General features: G+C 37.8%; 1 protein-coding gene across 14 annotated transcripts in view; it reads left to right on the plus strand.

The window, feature by feature from the left end:
* Window positions 1-21,375, plus strand: part of ZMYND11 (zinc finger MYND-type containing 11) — a 133,592-nt gene that overhangs the window by 76,981 nt on the left and 35,236 nt on the right. For 7 of the 14 annotated variants that reach the window (XM_053225178.1, XM_053225177.1, XM_053225176.1 and 4 more), the window contains exons 3-5: window positions 7,639-7,798; window positions 15,138-15,182; window positions 17,764-17,925. In XM_053225178.1, coding sequence (XP_053081153.1) covers window positions 7,639-7,798; window positions 15,138-15,182; window positions 17,764-17,925 — 367 coding nt within the window. Of the gene's footprint in view, window positions 1-7,638; window positions 7,799-15,137; window positions 15,183-17,203; window positions 17,298-17,763; window positions 17,926-21,375 lie in introns of those variants that run through there. The other 7 variants (XM_053225185.1, XM_053225184.1, XM_053225186.1 and 4 more) reach the window with 4 other exon arrangements.

A 21,375-nucleotide genomic window follows, 5' to 3' on the forward strand; every position in this document is an offset into this window, starting at 1 on the left:
TGCAAGTCTAAAATAAAAGATTTAAAAGGTGACATTGAAATTCTGTTACTCATTTATATATCCGAGAAGCATTTATTGAGTGCCAATTTTATGCAAAGCAGTATCTAAAATAATTTTTCATCTCCTAATTTTCTGACTGCATCTGCAGATAGTTCAGCAAATAGGTCCTAAGGCCTTCACGGGAAGTAAATAGTACCCATCTGAGAAGATTCCAAGGCTAATGTAACAGTCTTACATGTTCCTAGCCTTTAGATGACACTTTTAGATGCGTACTCATCACTTATTCTTTTTTTTTTTTTTAATTTTTTTTTCAACGTTTATTTATTTTTGGGACAGAGAGAGACAGAGCATGAACGGGGGAGGGGCAGAGAGAGAGGGAGACACAGAATCGGAAACAGGCTCCAGGCTCTGAGCCATCAGCCCAGAGCCTGACGCGGGGCTCGAACTCATGGACCGCGAGATCGTGACCTGGCTGAAGTCGGACGCCTAACCGACTGCACCACCCAGGCGCCCCATCACTTATTCTTTATTCTAAATAACCTAAACCCAGACCTCCCATTGAGAAAACAAAAGCCCTTCCCTCAGAGCTGCGCTATTCCCAGGATGTGCCGGTCCTGGGAGGTAGCACTGTTCTGCCTGGATGCGATTCTCATGTTCAAGTGCTTCACCCCTGCCTTCTCCTGGTCGTCTTGTCCCTGTGGAAGGGGCTTCCTGAGTCTACCCCATGTCCTTCCTCATGTGCCCTGTGTGTACCCCTCATTCCCCCTGGACTGGAACAGCTTTCTTTTAGCCCAACACACTGTTGTCACTAAAGGGAAGAAAATTCTTCCTGTGTCTTACTGCACGTTTTGTAGCTGTGTGCATGCTAGTGTGTGGTTACACTCAGCGGATTAAAAAACTTCAAGGAATGATGTGATGCCATTCTTGTTAAAACAGCAAACTGAGACTGGAAAAGAATTTTCTTAATAAGACATAGCTACCTGTATGTATCCTTAGCACGCAATTGTATTTGTAATTGTATTTATTTACATTTGATAAAATACATCTATCAATAACCTTCAGCAAGTGTCATGTTTAATGGTGAACTATTATAATCTTTGCAAAATCTAAGAGTGGGATACCCGCTATCACAGCCCAGCGGTGTTGTGCTAGAAGTCCTGGTCAGCACGGTAAAAAAAAAAAAAAAAAAAAAAAAAAAAAAAAAAAAAGGCAAGTTTAATAGACTTACTTAAACATCTCAGTAGACTTAAACAGAAATACTTTAATGAGAGTTTAGCAAGGTTCCTCAGTATATACTAGCAGCCATCAGCCAGAAAATAGTATATAAAATAAACTCCCTTTTTCAAAAGAAACAAAAAATAGGCAATACCTAGGAAAAATCACAAAAAATATGCAAGAATTTTAGGGAGAAAAATTATAAAACTTTGTTAAAGACACAGAAGATATAAATGAACAGATGTACCAAGTCTGTCAGTATTGTAATGATATTTATTCTCAAATTAATGAAAATTTCAATATTTTTCATGGATCTTGGCAAATTGATTTTAAAATCATTATGGATAAATAAATGTCCAAGAAGAGCCAAGATGAGTTTGAAAAGAAAGGAGGGGGCTGCCCAAGATGGGCAAGCTTGTGTCGGAGGAGGGAACTTCCATGCATTGCTGGAGAGGTGGTAAATGGTAGCTGGCTTTTAAAAGTAACAACAGTCTTCAGATGGACTGATGGACATCTAATAGATGGACAGTCAAGTTCTGAAGAGGGAACCATGGGAAAATGTCTTCATCTGACCCCTGCTTCTGAGCCACTTAGTTCTACTTGAACTTTCTCCACCGTTCCTGGATCTACCTCTGGAGCTCTTGTGCACGTACAGAGATGATTATATAATGTTTTTGAGAAAGTGGACTGTTTCATACCATGATTTTATTCGCTGATTTCCTTTTTCTTTTTTTTTTTTAAATTGAGGTATAATTCACAAATAACGTTAGTTTCAGGTACTCACCATAATGATTGAGTACCTGTATATTCAGTATCTGTATAATTGATTCAGTATCTGTATAAATAGTTGACCCCTTAAGGGTCCACTTCTACACAAGTTTTTTTTTTTTTCAGATGGTATATATAGTATTGTAAATGTATTTTCTTTTTCTTCTGATTTTCTTAGAGACATTTTCCTTTTTCTAGCTTATTTGATTATAAGAATGTAATATGTAGCCCATATAACATGTAGAATGTGTGTTAATTGTTTATATTGTTAGGTTTCTGGTCAGCAGTGTGCTGTTAGTAGTTACATTTTGGGGAGTCAAAAGTTCTGTGTGGATTTTCGACTGTGCAGGGGGTCGATGCCCTTAACCTTGGTGTTGTTTAGGGTCATATGTACTGTGAAATACTCACCACAATAGGTCTATTTAACATTTATCACCTTGCATAGTTAGAAAAAAATGTTTTTCTTGTGATGAGGACTTTCAAGATCTACTCTCTTAGCAACATCCGAATATGCAGTACAGTGTTGTTAACTGCAGTCGCCATGCTGTGTGTGTTCTCTGCCATGACATTTATTTTGTGACTGAGAGTTTGTGACCTTTTGACCCATTTCACCTCCATCCCTATACCCCACCACTGGCAACCACCAATCTGTTCTTCGTTCGTATCTGTCAGCTTGGGTAGTGTGTGTGTGTGTGGTTTTGAGTTGCATTTCCTTGATAATTAGTGGTGTTCAGCATCTTTTGTGTACCTGTTGGCCGTCTTTATTTCTTCTTTGGAAAAGTGTCTATTCAGATGTTTTGTCATTTTTTAATTGGATTGTTACTTTGCTCTTGAGTTGTATTATGTTCTTTATAGATGTTGGATATAACCTCATGCCCAGATTTTTTAAACATAATATATCTTAGAACTTACATTGTCCTAATAACATCGACAACACTGCTTCACTTTTTTAACGATCATATAATAATTTTTGGTATAGCTGTAGTATTACAATTTATCCAGCCCCCTAAGGTTTACTTTTAGATTCTTTCTAATCTTGTTGCCAACAATGCTAAAATGAATTTCCTGTCTTGTATATATATTATTTCACACGTCTGAGTGTATCTATAGGATGCATTTCCAGAAGTGAAACTGTTGGCTCTGAAGGTGTATACGTTTCTATACTTGGTAGACATTTGCCCCACCGTGTAGCGCTCTTTTACATGGCACCTGTGATATACTTCCCATCAGGTCCTGTCTGTCTGCACAGTGTGCCAGACCTATGACAGTCACAGAATGCTGTTTTGTGGTCTTCCTTATTAATTAGGATTTTTTAAAATATATTAAGAATATGTAGAATTTAAGTTCGGTCTTTCAGTCTGTGTGTTCCAAATATATTTCCCAGGTTAGCATTTGTGATTTTAACTTTGGTTATCATGTTTTTTTCTCTATGTAGAAATTGCTGATTTTATGTAAATTTTTCAATCTTTTCTTTAAATCACTCTGGTTTTTGTTTCAGATTAGGCAGGTTTTATTCGCACCATGATTGCTCTCCCGTGTTTTCCTTGTCATAATTTTGTGGTTTTGTTTTCAGTACCTAAATCTGACCTATTCAGAATTTACTTATGGGCACAGACTAAGGCACGGCCCCATCTTTATTCTTTTTCAAGGTAGCAAAGCCCCTTGTCCCAGCGTCCTGTGTTCGTTGATTAATCTTTCCCACACTAATTTGAAATGGCACTTTTATTATCATCAAAATGTGTATTTGGGTCTCTTTCTGGACATTTATGTTTGTTCCATTGGCCTACTGTTCACACAAAAGTTTAATTACTTTGGCTCAACAGTGTTTTAATACCTTATATTTCCCTGAAAGAATTTTCCTGGGAAGTTATTTTTTAATTCTCTACAGAACTTTAGAATTAACTTGCCTACTTTGCGGTAGCATTTTATTAAATGATCTTGGAGGCAATTTGGATTTTGTGGTCTTCCATTCAGATATCACGCATGTGTTCATCCTCTCATGTCCGTTGCATTTCAGCATTTTCTTCATATAGATCTTGTCTTCTGTTTATCAGTCTGTATTATCTTTCTTATTGCTGTTGTAAACAATTGTGGTCTTATTGTAAATTTCTTAACTTTTTTTTTTTTTGGTTTATATGAATGCTGCTGTTAATTTTAGTATATTAGTTTGTACTCAAATGAATAATTGATTACATTATTTGGTTATTTAAAATAGTGTGTCAGCTGATTTCCTTAGGTTTTCTAGATATATAATCTGCAAATAATGATTATTTTAAACCTTTACCAACTTTTACACTTTATTTCCTTTTTTTAGGTATGTTGGTTATTACCTTTGGCATAGGGTTAAAGGCATCTTTGAATATTCCTGATCAGGTTAAGGAAGTGTTTACTCATTCCCTTTTGTTCGGGGCTGGATGGTGAATTTTACTAAATGCGCTTTTAACACATACATTTCTCACTTTTGATCTGTTAATAGGATGAATCATATTTCTAGATTTCTTTGTAATAAGAAATCTTTGGAGAAATCCTAGAATTAAACCCTTGTTGTAGTATATTCTTTTGATATTTGAATGTGTTAATATGTTAACATTTATTTTATATTAATAATATTAGACTATATTCACATACTTAATTTAGGATTTTTTTTTTTAATTTTTTTTTCAACGTTTATTTATTTTTGGGACAGAGAGAGACAGAGCATGAACGGGGGAGGGGCAGAGAGAGAGGGAGACACAGAATCGGAAACAGGCTCCAGGCTCTGAGCCATCAGCCCAGAGCCCGATGCGGGGCTCGAACTCACGGACCGCGAGATCGTGACCTGGCTGAAGTCGGACGCTTGACCGACTGCGCCACCCAGGCACCCCGAGGATTTTTATCTGTTCCTATGGGACACTGGTTTTCTTTTTCTTCGCTATTTTTGTAGGGGTTTGTTACTATTAGTTTGCTAGATTTCTTGCATTCCCTCTTTATTAAAGTACTGGAAAAGTTTATATCATATTGGAGTTATCTGACCATTAAAAGATTGATAGAAGTGCCTTGTGAAAATGTCCCTACCTGGTGTTTTTCTGAGAAAGCTCTTTGCCAACTTCCTCCATTAATTTCTTTTGAAATTGCCCATTTCAAGTATTCTATTTTTTTCTGTGGTCAAGTTTTGGTCATTAATATTTTCCTAGAAAATTACAGTGTTTATCTTCTATTTTGGCACAGAAATAAACAAAGTAGTTACTTATAATTGTTTTAATTTCTTTGTTACTTATGGTTATGGCTCCGTAGACATGTCTTAGTGTGTATGTTTTTCTGATTTGTGTCTTCATTGTTGATTAGGTCAACTAATGATATCTCTATTTTTCTCTTAAGGAAGGGCTCCTGGACTCTTAGTTTTCACTTTTTATCTTTTAGACACTGCTTTAGCTTTTTAGTTATGTGTTTATATTTTTTTTTTGCAATTTTTAGATAACCTTTTTGATTGACTTGTTCATGAGCGTTTTCCAGTTCCATTATTATTAATACCTTGTTTACTTTCACTGAAACTAGCAAGTGTCTGCCATCACTTTTGGAATCTGAAATAAGGCTGTTTTTGTGTCCAATTTTATGCTCAACTGTAAAGAATTTTCCTTGGACCGGTTGAAGCTATATTTGGGTTTCAGAATAAATTTAACTAGATCTGCCTTCCGCCTTGTTAATTAGGTCTTCTGTATGAATACTTAGGTTTGTCCACTAGATGTTTTGTGGATGGAGAGGAGTCACATAATTCTGTATTCCTGTCAATATTTCCTTTATTTCTTACAGTCTTTGCTTTATAACAACCTATGCCCTGTTTGTGTTTTTTTTAAACCTGATTTTTGCCTTGGATTCCAAATCCTGTCCATTACAGTGTCGATCCTGTTTCATTTGGGTTGCATTTTTATGATGTGCCTGTGCCCGTTCTTGTCCAGTTGTCTGAGTCACTTTAAAAGTGTGTCCTGTAGACTGTGTATTTTTAGTGTTGTGATTCAGTTTGTCTTTTTCGTACTGTGGAGATTAGCCAAACTGTATTTATTAAACAGACAAACTTGGTTTTGGTCCTGTCGTCATGTGTAATATATGCTTCCTGTTTCCTTTTGGTGTTTTTGTGCTTCATCACGTGATATGTTTTTTAGGAGTTTCTTCAGATCATTTAGAAGGTTTGTATTTTTGTTCTGAGGGTTAGCTTTATGAATTGAGATGGTGTACTTGAGCTCATTTCTGTTGGCTTCTTCCTGTGAACAATGAGGAAATTAAGACACAGTCACCTGGGTTCATGTCCCTTCCCCCATCGCACCTGGACTTGACAATTTCTGCACTGACTCTGCACATGGAAATAGGGCTGCGCCTCTGGCAACACAGGCGACACTGTGGGGCTCCTGGGCCTCTCCTGCCGGGTTGGATGTGCTGGGGTATCGCTCTGTTGAGGCCAGCATGCGTTCACCACCATCCCCACCCTCCTCTTTCCTGTCCTTGCAGCTAACTGCACTGATAGATGGAGCAGCACCTTGTGAGAGTTGGTGGTCTCGTAAACAGAAAGCCGTGATCTTCTACAGACTGCATGCACATCAGTCCTCTTGCCGGGTTCACTGCTTTGCTTTCTTGAAATTTATCCTTTGAATTTAGAAGGTTCTTCTATGATACATTCTTGCATTTTCAAAATGATTTGTTGTGATTGCTTTGATACTTAAATGACAGATTAATTTGGTATAAAATTCTTGTGTGCTAGTAAATTTCCTTAAGGACTGTGGGCGCGGCCCCACGTCTTCTCCGTGCCAGGTTCTCTGGAGCATCCACAGATGGCCTGACTTGCCACATAGTATGTTTTTGTGTCTGGATGTCCAGAGGAAGCTCTTTGTCCAGTAGCTTACTGGAGGAGGCTTTTGGGGTTTGAATGGAGGGAAATGGAGAACAGCACAAATCCAACCATATGTGTAACGTTCTATTTCCTTAAAAAACAAGCGATGAAGCAAAGATTCTGTAGTGTTAACATGAGTTCACTATGGTTGGTGATTACAAGGGAACCTAAGTGTTATTCTCTGTGGTCCCGAGTACATTTGAGATATTACATTTCTAGAAATTAAATGAAATGCCATGCGAATGTAAACCAGGGAGTGCCTGTAGGCTTTATTGATTGAATCCCAAGTCTATTTCATTGAAAATCACATTTTTGCTTTATTGATCCCAACATACATTCTTGTTTCTTTATGTCGACAGCCATTCGTGTAATTGTTATATGTTCCTTAGTGTCATTTCCTAAGTTTTGAGTCCAAGTATTCTTTTATATTAAGAAGTCCTGTGACTAGAGATGATAAAATTCTAAATTTAGAATTTGAAGAGTGGGAGTTAGTGGTAATTACTCTAGAAGCCAGAACTACATGAGATGTTTGACTAAAATCTGTTAAGGGATTTATATTGTTGGTTAAAGACTATTTTTGAACAAATATTCCTCTAAATGTACAAATAGAATTAAGGTTTAAAATACCATGGTAATTAAAAGACTTAAATATTCAGGACTTTCTTTCTTTCTTCCGTAGGGCCCTTGTAAGTACGAGTTGTAACAAAAGAGAAATCACCTCTATTTTTCTTATTTTTATTATTATTTTTTTTAGTACTAAGGGGTTTTTAAATTTGCTTTCCCTCTGTGCTCAGGTATATGTCTCGAGTCCACGGTATGCATCCAAAAGAGACCACCCGTCAGCTGAGCCTGGCTGTGAAAGATGGTCTCATTGTGGAAACCCTAACAGTGGGCTGCAAAGGCTCAAAGGCTGGTATTGAGCAGGAAGGATACTGGTTGCCAGGAGATGAGATTGTAAGTATATTTTATCTGATAAATGTGGAGGTGCTGATTTTAAGCTTTTGAATATCATTTAAATACAACCTGTAGAAATTGATTTTTAGAAGTTTAGTGATAGTTCACTTCAGTATTCTTTATTAACCTTAAGGGCATACTTGTGCTGGATGGATAATTTCGTTCTTCTTTAGGAGAAAACTCAGTTCTACAGAGAGCCTGCTTTCTCTGTCTAGGTTACCTTGAATCTGTAAAATGAAGTCCCTTTTAATGTACATGTAATTAATGGTATTCCTATTTTCTTCAGTAGATGCTAGTAAAGAATGTTTCAATGCAGGATAATGTCGATGCCATCTAGACAGAGTGAAAAGGAGGATGGGCTTCCCTGGGAAACTGCTCACTTCAGGCTGGATGATGTCCACGCTGAGAGCCACCTGTCCATAGGGTTTCTGCAGGAACAACGGTGGCCACGTTAGGGTCCCCTGGCCTGTGTCCTCACTGACCATGACCATAAGCTGGTTGGGTGGCACTCTAATACAAATCAGGAAAGACAGAGTTAAGTTTTCTTTATAGTTTTGCCTAGTTCTTACTTTGACTCCTCTTTGAAGTGAGGACATTTTAGTCTTCTCTTTCCTTCTCTTTCCTTTTACGTTACACTTGGATACTCAGGGGCCCATGGAGAAGTGCATTTTTTTTCTTGTGTAAAAATTGGCTTCCTGTGTAATATTTTCATCTTCCTACCTTTATATGCCTTTGATGATTCTTGATGAGAAAAGTCTTAAGTTTTGCTGAGGAACACCATTTAAAGATGGTAGGCTTCAAATACAATAGATACTAATTTTTTTTAGTTTCTATTAAAAAGGAGTCGAAAGGAGTCGATTTAGTAAGTAGGTGTTTTGAGAGTGTTTATCATGAATTCTCTCATAAAAATGACACAAAACCTTAAAATTTGTTCTCTGTGGAAACATTTCCCAAGAATTGTGAATCGTGTTTCCTTTCTGGCTCCCGGGTGGATGTATGGGCGCACACGCCCGCCGTCGGGCCCGAGGGGCATGCTTTCTGGGGTCAGCTGGTCCATGGGGGCAGCAGTAAGTTTAAACATTAGGGAAGTTGTTCAGTTTCAGTGCTGTGTTTGTCAGTCGAATCTGTGCCTTCAAAGTTTTAGGAAAGAAAATTCACATTTTCCATAAACACAAAATGTGGAAGAAAAAATGTTTAATGTCACTGGTATCATCTGATGTGAGCACTAGAAGTGCTCTTGAAATCTTAAGTCAGAATGTTTCCATCATGGTGATTTCTCTGCTCACTTCCTTTCAGAAAAGTAGAGCTTTGTTGCCAATGAAGAAACTGGGGGGGCCAAGTTGTAATAATTATAGCATGAGGTGATCTAAATCTCCATCAGACATTGATAATGGATACCTTTTTATACATTGAATATAATCCAGGTAATAGAAAATGTCTAATCCCAACACACTGGGAAGTTTACAGACTTAGTATAGATGGCGATACTGGTAATTTTTGATATTTATGTATAATTAACCGATAGTAAGTGCAACTTAATCTAATCCATAGGATTTTGGTTTGTGGACCATGTGTACATTTTTCATGCAAATGATTTTACTTCTCCTTACTTCCCGTAAGCTTTCTTCCCCTCCAGGTTGGAGGTTCTCTGTTCAGTTTACTTCAACAAGCAGTTAATGAGCTATTATACGTTCACCACTGCATTGGATTCTGTGTTCTTTTTATTTTTACATGTCCTTAGTCTACATATTTATAGCATCATCCTTTTCTTTTTCTTTTTTCATTTTTCAAGATGAAATTTTGTATGTAAATGAAACAACCAGTGTACAGGTTTTATTAATTCTGGTTGGTTCTTACAAACATTTTATGTACTAAGTATGCATGTTATATGTATGCATGTACACAAGTACAACGAGGTGTATAAAATTGTGCCTAGTTTATAGAATAAGCAAATAAAATAAAAATTCGGAGACAGTGTATTGCAGCAGAAAGAGGGTCAGGTCTTACATTGTTAATAGATGGCGTTTCCACCCCATCTCAAACATTTATTTTGTTGGGTGACCTTGAGGAAATTTCTTAACCTCTGATCCTCATTCCTCACCTATAATACGGGCATATTAATATCTATTTCACTTGATTGTGAAAGGACTCAGTGAAATTATCTGTATAAAGCACATAGCTGTGTACTCAAAGCAAATTTTGGCCAGTGAACAAATATATGCTTAAGAAATGCCTACATACAGTTTAACAAAAGCACATACATTTCCTCCTAACCATACAAGCAAAAATTCTCATCAGGGTCTTTTTACTTTTTAACCTGTATCTTTAAACACAAGGAGCTTTGTATAGAACTTTCCCCAAGACCCTGGATTTGTTTGAGGTGGAACCACAGAGTGATGAGATTGTGTATCTTAGACCCATGACTGGGTTAGCACCTGTTCCCTAAGGGAGGTCGTGCTCCCATTTTCATACACTAAGGATACCCTAGAAGGACATGGAGCTGACGTGTGTCACGCAAACATCTCGAACTGTGTGGCCCGTGCATGTGGGCCGCTGTGTCTGGGCCCATTCTGAACCACAGAGCTTGGGAAGTGCACCCAGTCTGCACTACCAGCAGTGCCCTCCCGTACGGCACGTCTCTCCCCTAATGAAGCCAGTCTTGGGGAAGGGTCGCCTGTTCTGACTTGCACAGAAGCGCTCTGTGGGCTTGTGGCCACCCCGCTAGTCCAGGCATTGGGTCTGGGGCCTCCTTCATATCTCCTCCACCTTGTACATGGTGGAATCCTCTGAACACTTGAGTTCTTAAATGGAAAGATGTAGGTTATTATTAATCCTGTTGACTTTCCGACTCCCTACCAAGAGAAGAAAAAGTCAACTAGATCTATATGGCCTTGGGAAGGAAATGCATTAAGATTTTTTTGTTATTTGTCTTAAACCTTTAATTGGAGGTTAAAATACTCTTTACTCAGGAAGTTCTGTCATTTGAAAATGGGTAGTAAAGCTCTTCTTTTCCTTCTATAACCTCTAAAAGTGTTAGCTGTACCTCAGAGGTGGGGAAAAGGCAGATTTTCCTTAGTAAGTCCCCAGGGTATATTCCTGGTTAGCACGGAGCTTGGATGGTCTTGTCTTCAGTCCTTTATGGTAGCAAAGACCAGGTAGTTCTCCTGATCTGCTCCTCCGTGTTTGAGCAGAGGGCTTGTTGGTGTCATGTTTTTATTCCACCTCGGCTACCTTTTCTCTTGCTAGTTATTTTTACAAACTGATATAATTGAAAGATATGGATATCATACACATTATTTTTATTAATTCCAGCAATCATGTAATAAATGTCTAATGCTAATAGTATGTCAGGATATAATTATATATAATCTGTTTAAAAGGAAGCCTGTATAAGTCAGGACAGTGGCCTCCATTGTACTGAGGTGCCTTCTGCTAGACTGGAGTGATTTCTGATCCAAACCGGCACGATAGCCCTGTTGAAGTGGTGACTCATTTGGAGAAAGTGATAAAATTGGGTAGAGATAAGCATCCTAATGGTGATATTTAAGTATGACCATTTGAGAAAGCAGAATAAAAAACCCAATTATTAAAAATGAGGCCATTCTCCATTTTAAATGATTTGCTTAAATATTAGTCCACAAACTAGCAAAAGTATCTGTACCAATCAGTTTTAAAATGACAGTCCCGCGAAACCGGGAGACACTCTTGTAAATTTTCTACGGTCCTCTTATACTTCCAGATTTGTATGTCATTAATACTCATGGGATCCAAGGAAGTCATGTAGAAATGTTTTTCAGAGCTTTCCAAATTATATTAATAAAGGCCAGTAGACCCAAGGCATAGAGTGAAACTTTGTGATATCTGACCATTCAGCATTTTGTTGTATCAAGGCTTTTTGAGTTCTTAAAGAAATACTGCATGTTCTCATAGACTGCTTCATCATCTGCTTGCTCTAGAGAAGTATACACGAATGGTTACATTCCATTTATACTTGATCATGATGGTTATTTCCTTTATTCTCACATCGTGAGAACTGTATTTCTTGAGCAGAATTTCACCATTTGTTCGGCTAAGTTTGGTATTTGGTAGCTCCCTTTGTAATAAAGACAACTTAATTTCTTATGAGTTGAACTTTTAACTCATAAGGTGCTCAGTAAAGATAGAAAGGTCTTATGAAAGTATTGAATGTAGTACAATAGGGCAGGTATCCCTGAGTTATGGATCATTTGCAGATAAATGTATCAAATACATGTTTTGATATTGTGGCAGTTAATACTGTTTATTTCATGCTTCCTGCTTTCTTCACGGCTCCTGGCACAAAGCCATGACTCTGCCCTATTATTTGACAGGTATGTTTGATCTGACACTTGGTTACAAGTGTAGAAGCTGACTTAAAAGTGCCTAGCAATGACATTCTGTATGAAAGTACTCTTTATTCACCTCTCAGATCTGGACTAGGGTCTCATCTCTTCTTTCTTGATTACTGCCACTTGAAAATCCATGTGCTTGTAGGACACGGTCACTTGGAACCCTTCTGCCGTTCAGATGCACCTGTAGGCAGGAGCTCAGGTCTTGGCTGCTTCAGTCTGAGTGCTTCCTTCTCACAGAGTCCGGCCTCTCCTGCTGAAAAGCAGGACCTCGTGCTGGTTTTTAAAGTAGGCCTAGGTGAAAAGATAGAATTCTTTAGTTTTTGCTTTTTCTCATGTATTTAATGTTTTAACACTTTCAAAGGAGCATAATTAGGGGTGCCTGGGTGGCTCAGTCGGTTAAGCATCCAATTCTTGATTTTGGCTCAGGTCATGATCCCATGGTTTGTGGGATTGACCCCCTACATTGGGCTCTGTGCTTATAGTGTGGAGTCTGGGAGCTTGGGATTCTGTCTTCCTCTCTTCCTCTCACTCTCACTCTCGCTCTCTGCCTCTCCCCACTCCTCAAAATAAATAAATAAACTTTTGGGAAAAGAAGCGTAATTGATGGAAATACACATTTTGTGGTTTCTTGAAGAGATCACAAGTTATCTTGGGGATGCATGGATTTAGTGTTAATTTATAGAGGAGCAACATAGACACATTTCCCCCATAATCTTTTGCTTCTCCAGATTCAAAGTGGCTAGTCTAAAAGCAGATGTGGTTTGTGTACTTCTCAAAACATGGCTAAGGTCACATCTTTTAGGTAAGACAAGGAGTTATGCATCTGCGTTTATGTCTTCTCCTTCAGAAATCACACCATTATACAGCCATGGCAACAAAGGGTTCTTTTGGTTTGTTCTTGAAAAAATATTAAGGGAGGCCTGCTGAATTCAACAGCTTGACTGTCCCAGCCCACTTCATAAATACAAGTATTGAAGTAAGAATTTTTTTAAAGGCTAGATCTTTGCATTTTTGTTGTTATAGTTGTCATAAATTAATCAGTCCTATGTTTTAAGTTCCCTAAATGCAAAATTTCATGCCCCTTGGATACTGTTGATTTTTTTTAAGTGAAATATATTTTATTATATTTATGCTGACTGTGTGCAGAACTACAGTTTCTTTCTTCCAAAGGTCCGTTACCTGTCTCAGATACAGAAATATACATAGTCACTGGGGCACCTGGGTGGCTCGGTCAGTGGAGCATCTGCATCTTGATTTTGGCTCTGGTCATGATCCCAGGGTCTTGGGACTGAGGCCTGCATTGGGCTCCATGGTGAGCATGGGGCCTGCTTAAGATTCTCCCTCTCTCCATCTCTCTGCCCCACTTTCCTGCTTGCACACATTCTCTCTCTCTCAAATTAAACAAAAAAATTAAAAAAATAAATATATACATAGTCACTTATTTACTAAGTATTAAATATCTGTGATTATTAATCAACTAGAAACCAATTATAATGTGGTTCTATGTGTATTCAAAGTGTAACATACTTAGAAAGTCTTGAATTGGTAAAGAATTTCCATATTCAGTGGAATATTTTGGGTCATGCTGTCCTATATTCTTTAAAGCTTTGATTGACTGGTTGGTTTTGTGTGTGTGTGATTCCTTTTTTCCCTTCCTAAATTCTACATCACTAAGCAATGTACACTGTTGTGACAGTTTTACTTTTGAAAAATAATATTTAAAATGCTGGAAATATTTAATCACCAAATTCTTAGCTCTCAATGATATTTATTAACAATTTAATAACAGAATTTGTTTATTAACAGAATTAAGGCTACAATTGTGGAGATTTACTTTTGTATTCTCTCTATGTTAGGATACCACAGACACATATTTGATGATAAAGTAAGGTTTATCTGTTCATTATGTATAAAGAGGGAATTACTTTAAAAGTTGGAGTCTCTCTTGAGTGTGGTGAAGGGTGGATTACAGTGTGGGAGGCCTAGTTATAGACACAGCTCTCCCACTGAGCCCTCTTGTTGCTGTGTTGTCTCTAAGTCAAGTTGGCACTATTTCTGGCTCCATCTAGCTTACAGAAACATGTCAGCTGTCACAAGGAACTTGAAGTCCTGGAGGAAACTCGCACACGTATTACTACAAACGTCACACCATTTTGTGACTTGTCCTCAAGTCCTGTTTGTGCACTGTAGTAAACAGATTGTCTTCATCAGCAGTGGGCACCCACTGAGCATAGTAACTCATTCAATCCTTACAAAAACCCCATAAACCAGGCAGTATTACTTTGTTCATTCCCAGGTAGAAAATGATGCAAAGAGAAGCTAGGTATTCTGCCCCAGATCATACAGCCTGTGAATGCTGGAGCCGGGATTTGAGCCGGTGTGGTAGCCCCAGAGTCTTACCCAAATGCTGTTAATGGTGACAGATGTAGGTCAGCAGGCTGCTTCTCTATAGATGGTGGAGTGTTTTCTCCTGGTTCGGAAGACGACAGCCCGTGTGGCTCTCAGTCTGTGGTCAAGTATTGTATTTACTGCGTTCACATTCATCACTCCTGACTTGAAAAAACAAAAAAAAACCAACTTGAACCAGTTTCAGATCAAAAGGACGTATATTCATGGTCTTGTGCAAAGTTTTAATGGCACCGAATTTGTTAGTAAAATGTTTTTCTAACATCACTATAGGTTTCCTGGCACGTGAATTCTCTTTGAATTTTCTCTTTGTTCATTTGTAGCTTTTGTGTTAGTGTCAGAGTTTCCTCTCCAACAAGTAATTACCCTTGAGTTTGCGTGCTACTGTCTTTTCATTGATGATTAGACATTCATAGATTATCAGTTATAACATTTAAAAAGTAATGTAAGTTGTATAGCAAATAATAGTTTGTGTACAAAAATCCCTTTAGCTCTGTTTATTGCCTGATGTTGAGCAAAGTTATAGTAGAGAGACCAAGATTATTTTGTTTTTATTTTGAAAGGCCTACAGTATGCAGCCTTTCTCCAGGACAGCAGCCCCAAACAAGGTGAACTGATTTTGCACTATGTTATTTTACTTTAATTCTGCTTTTTTTTTTTTTTTTTTTGGCATTACATTTCTATCTTTTTTTTTTTAAGGCTTAGTTTACTCTTGTTAGAATTATTCTTTAAAATCATACTATCTTTACACCGCTTCTAGTTTTGGTTTTATGCTAGTAGGTTTGCATTTTTAAAACTTTCTTGAAGTACTGGAATGTCATTTCACATACTACACTGTTGTTCAGGCTCTATCTAGAGTAGTTGCTGACATCTAGTGAAATCCAGTGAATATACACGCTTAGCTTTTTGGCACACTGTGAGCATTGGTCACAAGTCCTATATTGATGGATTTTGTTTACTAAAAGACAAACTGTAGGCAATTCTGCCTGTAACAAACATGCTTACATTATTTATATCCATAACAGTGTTTCCTGGATTCAGAATCTTTTGAACTTGACTTTTTGCATGTTTTGTATGTTCTGAACAGCTATTGCAGTTAAAAGAATGAACGGCGCATACATGCTCTTGTATGAATATGTGTCCCCATGTGTCTCCCCCGCATTTGGGTTACACTTTCGTTCCTATAACGGTTGTGAGAAGCTAGGCCGAGTGCAAACTCCATTAAGAGAGATGCACTGCCATCTTCACGTCCTGGCTGGACGGGAGAGGGGAGGCTTAGGAAGAAGCAGGAGGTTCTGGAGAGACCTGAGCTGTGCGCCAGACGTAAGCTCTCTTGCTCTCTTGCTCTCTGGTCTTGGGGATCTGAGAATTACAGGAAGATGAACTAGTGTAAAAACAATACAAGTGATGAGAGATGGTGGTTTCTTTTGTTTATGATGAGTCACATAAAAGCCACCAAAATCCTTTCAGGTGTTTCTGAACAGCCGTGAAGAAAATATTCTGAAGGACTTTGTTTCAAACTGGAAAAGAGTTCTGTTAATTAAAAATAGAACAACGTACGTTTTCCCTACTGAAACCTAATTTATCAACAGTTCATGAGACAAAAATTACAGTAGCTGAAGTACAGCTTCCCACATGAGCCGTGCGAGGTGGGCGCCCCAGTGACCACGGTTACAGCCAAGCACCACGCACGTGCTGTGTCCCAGTTGGTGAGCTAGACTCCTTCTGCCATATTTTATGTCAGATCAGTATCCTCAGATTTTTTTTGGTATTCTGACTGAAATTACCCCACCAGAGTAATTTTGCAGAGTATGTATATCCGCAGCAAATCACCAGAAATGGTCATGCTTTTTTCTTTATTACTTTGGTCGATAAAGACCAAACTTTTAATAAAAAGCAAACCAAAAATTTATATTTTTGCAGAATATACCATAGCCATGAGGATGGGTAGAAAGTGTAGAAAGATGTGAATTTTAGAACATTAGTGACTCTCTTCTCTTTTGAAGGAGCGGGTAGTAGGCTTCTCATAAGGAAGGTCAGGCAGCAATGCGTTTGGACCACAGGTGCCAGAGGAGCTGCGCTTCCTAGACAAGTTGTTGGAGTTGTTACGGATGTGAGAGAAAATGAGAAAGCTGCCCAGCCTCAGAAGCAGACTGTAGACAGTGGTTTGTGACAGAAAACTGATGGCAGAGGTGAAGCCTGGAATTTCAGGATCCCCGTTGAAAGTGGCCTTGATTATATTATGCAAAGTGTAGTTTCAAGCCTTGTCCATTTAGTTACTGCATCTACAAGAGAAGGTTGGGAGTTAATCCATGACTCCTAACACAGGTATTTTTTGATAAAAGCTGAGAGTGAAATATGAAAAATGAATTAATGAATTCTAAACTAAGACAACTTGTAACATCTTCCTGTTTATATTTAAATGCCGTTGGCTGTACAGACACGGAGGTAACAGAAAATGTTGAAGACCACCTGTGCACCTGTAGTTATGTTCTTTTACTTCCAGGGATAGTCCCAATAAGAAAATAAACCTACTTCCTTTTTTGCTTTTTTTTATGGTAATGTCCTTTGGAGAATGTGATTAAACCTTTAGTTTCACATTTTCAATTTATTTTTCCAAATTCAACAGACCCTGAAAATTTGACAACTGTCAGAACATGGACATTCTGATTAATGTTATTTTCAATAAAGCATCCAATACCATGGATGAGAAGATAAGAATAGTGAGCATCACCATTTATTACTATTCTCTCTGTTCCCACAGTGTGCTAAGTACTTACTATATTTTTTAAAAAAACGCAGAACAAAACAGAGGTTTGTTTATTTGAAATATTAAGCTCTAGGTGTTGGTGTGGGCTATTCAGTTTACTGGAGAAATTATTCCATAGATTATATTAAAAGATGAAAGATAATGTTAGAATGGGGATTGGCTTTGGATTTACTTCATTTTGAGCTGGTTTTACTATCAGATCACTTTAAGATATTCTGAATATTAATACTGTTTAGGAAAGACATTCAAAATTTAAAGAAGCAAATTTCTAGGTATTTTTTTCCCTCTTGTTTTAACACAGTTAATGTCTAAAATTGTTTTTAATGCCTAACTTGTGATGGACTTTAGTTTCAATTTTGTTCTTAGTCATTGCAGATATTGACAAAATGTCATACGAAATTATTTTGTATTTTTTGTAGGACTGGGAAACAGAAAATCATGACTGGTATTGTTTTGAATGCCATTTGCCTGGAGAGGTGTTGATATGTGACCTGTGTTTTCGTGTGTATCATTCCAAGTGTTTGTCTGATGAGTACAGGCTTAGAGACAGCAGTAGTCACTGGCAGTGCCCAGTTTGCAGGGTGAGTACCAATGAGCTTTCATGTCCTGGTCAGAGGGTTGGAATTCATTAATGAGAGCTGCACAAAGATACCCCAGGTGGTGTGCCAGGTGAAGGGATAAAGTACTGGAGGGTGGGGGGGTGTCTACTGGAATGACGGTAAATGAACACAGCACTCGATGCATACCACAGAACACTGACACATTGAGGGTATGGATTTTAGAAAGTTTTAATCACATAAAAATACACTTTCTTCTCTTGCATTACACTTGCCCCTGGACTGTGTGACTCCTTTAATGCATAGTCTTTGGAAAGCAAGAACCAGTCTCCTATCCCAAGTTGGGTTCAGTCAGTGCTCTCTACTGCTCAGAAAACACAGCTAGCAAAAGGCACATTGTTGGAAACATTTTGTATCTACTTCCCATTTTATATCCATGTAATGTCGCCCTTATTTTTTGTCATATCATGGGTTAGTTATTCCTTGCTTATATTTTATTTGGAGGGTGGAGGGATGGGACAGTTGTATATAAAGCATTCTAATTATTTAAAGCAAAATGAAATAGTCTGGTAGGTAAAATAGGTACTTTCCACAATTATTTTTATTCCTATTATTTCCCCAGTGAAAAGTATACCTGGCTGTGCTTGTTGGTTGTAGAATGTGTGTGTGTGTGTGTGTGTGTGTGTGTGTACGTACACATGATGTGTACATTGCATATGGCATTGATGGTGATTCGTAAGGAATGATTTTATTGTAACTTCTGTTTTGTGTTTATAATTATTATGATATGTATTCGGAACCATGCAAATTGCCCAGATTACTCATGGGCTCAGTTTCTGAATATATTTTACATTACTTGAGTAAGTTAAATATTTGTTTATATTTTGTAAAAAGTTGTGGCTTCATAATTTTTCCCTTCTTTAATACTGACCCTAGTTTCCTGCCAGTATGATGAGCTTCTAATCTTCTTTTAGTCACTCTGGCTTTGTATTATCTTAATATATTTCATCTCACCAGCACTACTGTATGTACTCGGTGTTTTACCTCAGTATACTTTTTCTCCCACTGCTACTACACGTCATCAGCATATTACCTTCCTTTACTTTATCTCAGCAGCATACTTTCTTTACTCAGTGTATTACCTCAGTATAGTATATCTCACCATTGCTTTACATACTCAGTGTATTACCTCAGTATGCTTCAGCTCATAGCATTGCTGTGCCTACTCAGTGTATTACCTCAGTGGAGTGTATCTCCCAGCACAACTCTACATACTCGGCATATCGCTTCAGTATACTTCATCCCACAGCGGTTCTGTACTCCTCCATATACACCTCAGTGTACTTCATCTCACAGTACCACTGTACTGGATACTCTCCGTATAGTGCCTCAACAGAGTTCTCCTCACCAGCACTACCATACGTACTCGGGGTATTACCTCAGGATACTTCATCCCACAGCACTACTGTACCTACTCAGTGTATTACCTCAGTGTTACAGCTTCACCTCACAGCGCTCTCATACCTGGTCAGTGTATTACCTCAGTATACATCATCTCACTAGCGGTACTGGATGTACTCGTATTTTACCTTGATATACTTCATCTCACAGTACCACTGTACATACTCAGGCAGACAAGAGACCATTAGGGTAGCATTACAAATACAGTGTGGAATAATGACTCATAATCAAATGCCTAAATGCTAGATCAGTGATAAATCCCTGAATCTGCCTAGATGAGTATCAAGCCTTAAGTTGTGGACTTCCTCTTAGATGTCTGCAATAATTTGTGACGTCTCCATGAAATTAGTTTCATTGGTGGTGTGGGAACTGCATTAATACCCATATTTTATTTTTGTGGATTTGGATTGTGCATTTTAAAAGCAAATGTATATCTTCTGTTTTCTGATAATAATTGACACTTGAGGTGGTTAAGATATTAATGAGACCTTAAGAACAAAAGCATTAAGGTAGTAAAAATAGAAAAGGAGGGGTCCCTGGTCAGATAGGGACTCTGAGACTTAGGAAATGCAATTCTGGACACCATGGTGTCTTTACAGCCATAGCTTTTTAATGTTTAGTTCTTATTTTCATAGTAAAGACTTCAAAACCGTTGGGATTTTTGAGGATGGGTTAAGCTTTATTGTGGATATTTTATATTCCTAAATGGAAATGCAGCAATTATACCTTTGAAGAAAATGTCTAATGCTACTTTTGTAGGAACCCACTGTCAAGTTGTCAGATTCCATCTTCTATGTGTTTGCTCTGCTTTTACTGATTAGATGATTTGTTGTTGTTGTTAATTTCAGAGTTACTGGATAACAGAAATACGATAGCCACAGTGCACCCTATTCTGTTTTTCTTTTCTAGCCCTTGGTTTTCCTTTTGTCTTGTTAGTCTGGACTTCCTCACATTGTGACGCAGCTCCGCTTGCTGTGGTGATGCGGTGTCTGTCGGTAAACGCTCATGACTCACACGCTGCTTTCCTAGACGGGGAGCCGCTCTGATGAGGCTCAGAAAGCCTGTGTCTGGGTCGGGGTGGTGAGCTTTATTCTGAGCTTGAAAATTTCTGAAGAAATGGTTACTACCGTGTAGGATCTGTTCTGTTCTTTTAATTATTATGCTCAAGAAGCAGATAGGTGCTAACAATTTCTTTCCTGGGAGAAGGGACCATAATAACCTTGAAATTCTAATGGGATTTTAAATCTCTCTAAGGTAAAGCTTCTGGTTGTTGTTTTTTGTTTTTTTCTTTAAGTGTCAAAACTTCCAAGTTTACTTGAAGCCATTTTTGTGATCTAATATGAAAGTAACTGAGCAGACTTAAATGTTCTTGCACTTAATGAACAGAGAGTCTGTACCCTGGGACCCAAGAACATAGTTCCAGATCAGAATTTTGATCTCCAATCTCTTACTCAATGTTTGGAAAGAATATAGATTAAGTAGATATACTAATGAGGAATTTTGAAGATAAGATGCCCAGAGCCAAATTTTAGTGCAGGTGGAAGTAGTAAATGGAAGCTCTGTTCATTACCTAAAAATGAGTATTTCTAATAGAGTGATCAGAAGACTTGTTTCTACATAATCTCTATCCCTTGCAGCACTGAAAATGTCACTGAGAATTGGCTCTCTGTTGGCCAGCGGTTAGCTGTTTCCAGATTTGCTTCAATTCAAACAGCTTTATCTCATGTATCTATTTACAAATATTTTAAGAAAGTGAAAAAAAGTTTTCTGAATTTAAAATAATTTTATTAACATTAATAATAAATCTCAAGAATATCACAACCCTGAGGCTATTTCTTTGGAATGTCTGCATTTCTGAAAGTAATTAAACCGTACAGACACAGTAGATTATTCTTGAAAAGTAGCCTATGAATGTCATGTTAGCATTTTGATTTGGAAAAAATAGTAGTAACATACTGTTTTACACTCTTATACAGAACTCTCATTAATTTTAAAAAGGGGGACTTTAGAATT

Source organism: Acinonyx jubatus, chromosome B4 (assembly GCF_027475565.1).
Source record: "Acinonyx jubatus isolate Ajub_Pintada_27869175 chromosome B4, VMU_Ajub_asm_v1.0, whole genome shotgun sequence".
In the NCBI taxonomy this organism is placed as follows: domain Eukaryota; kingdom Metazoa; phylum Chordata; class Mammalia; order Carnivora; family Felidae; genus Acinonyx; species Acinonyx jubatus.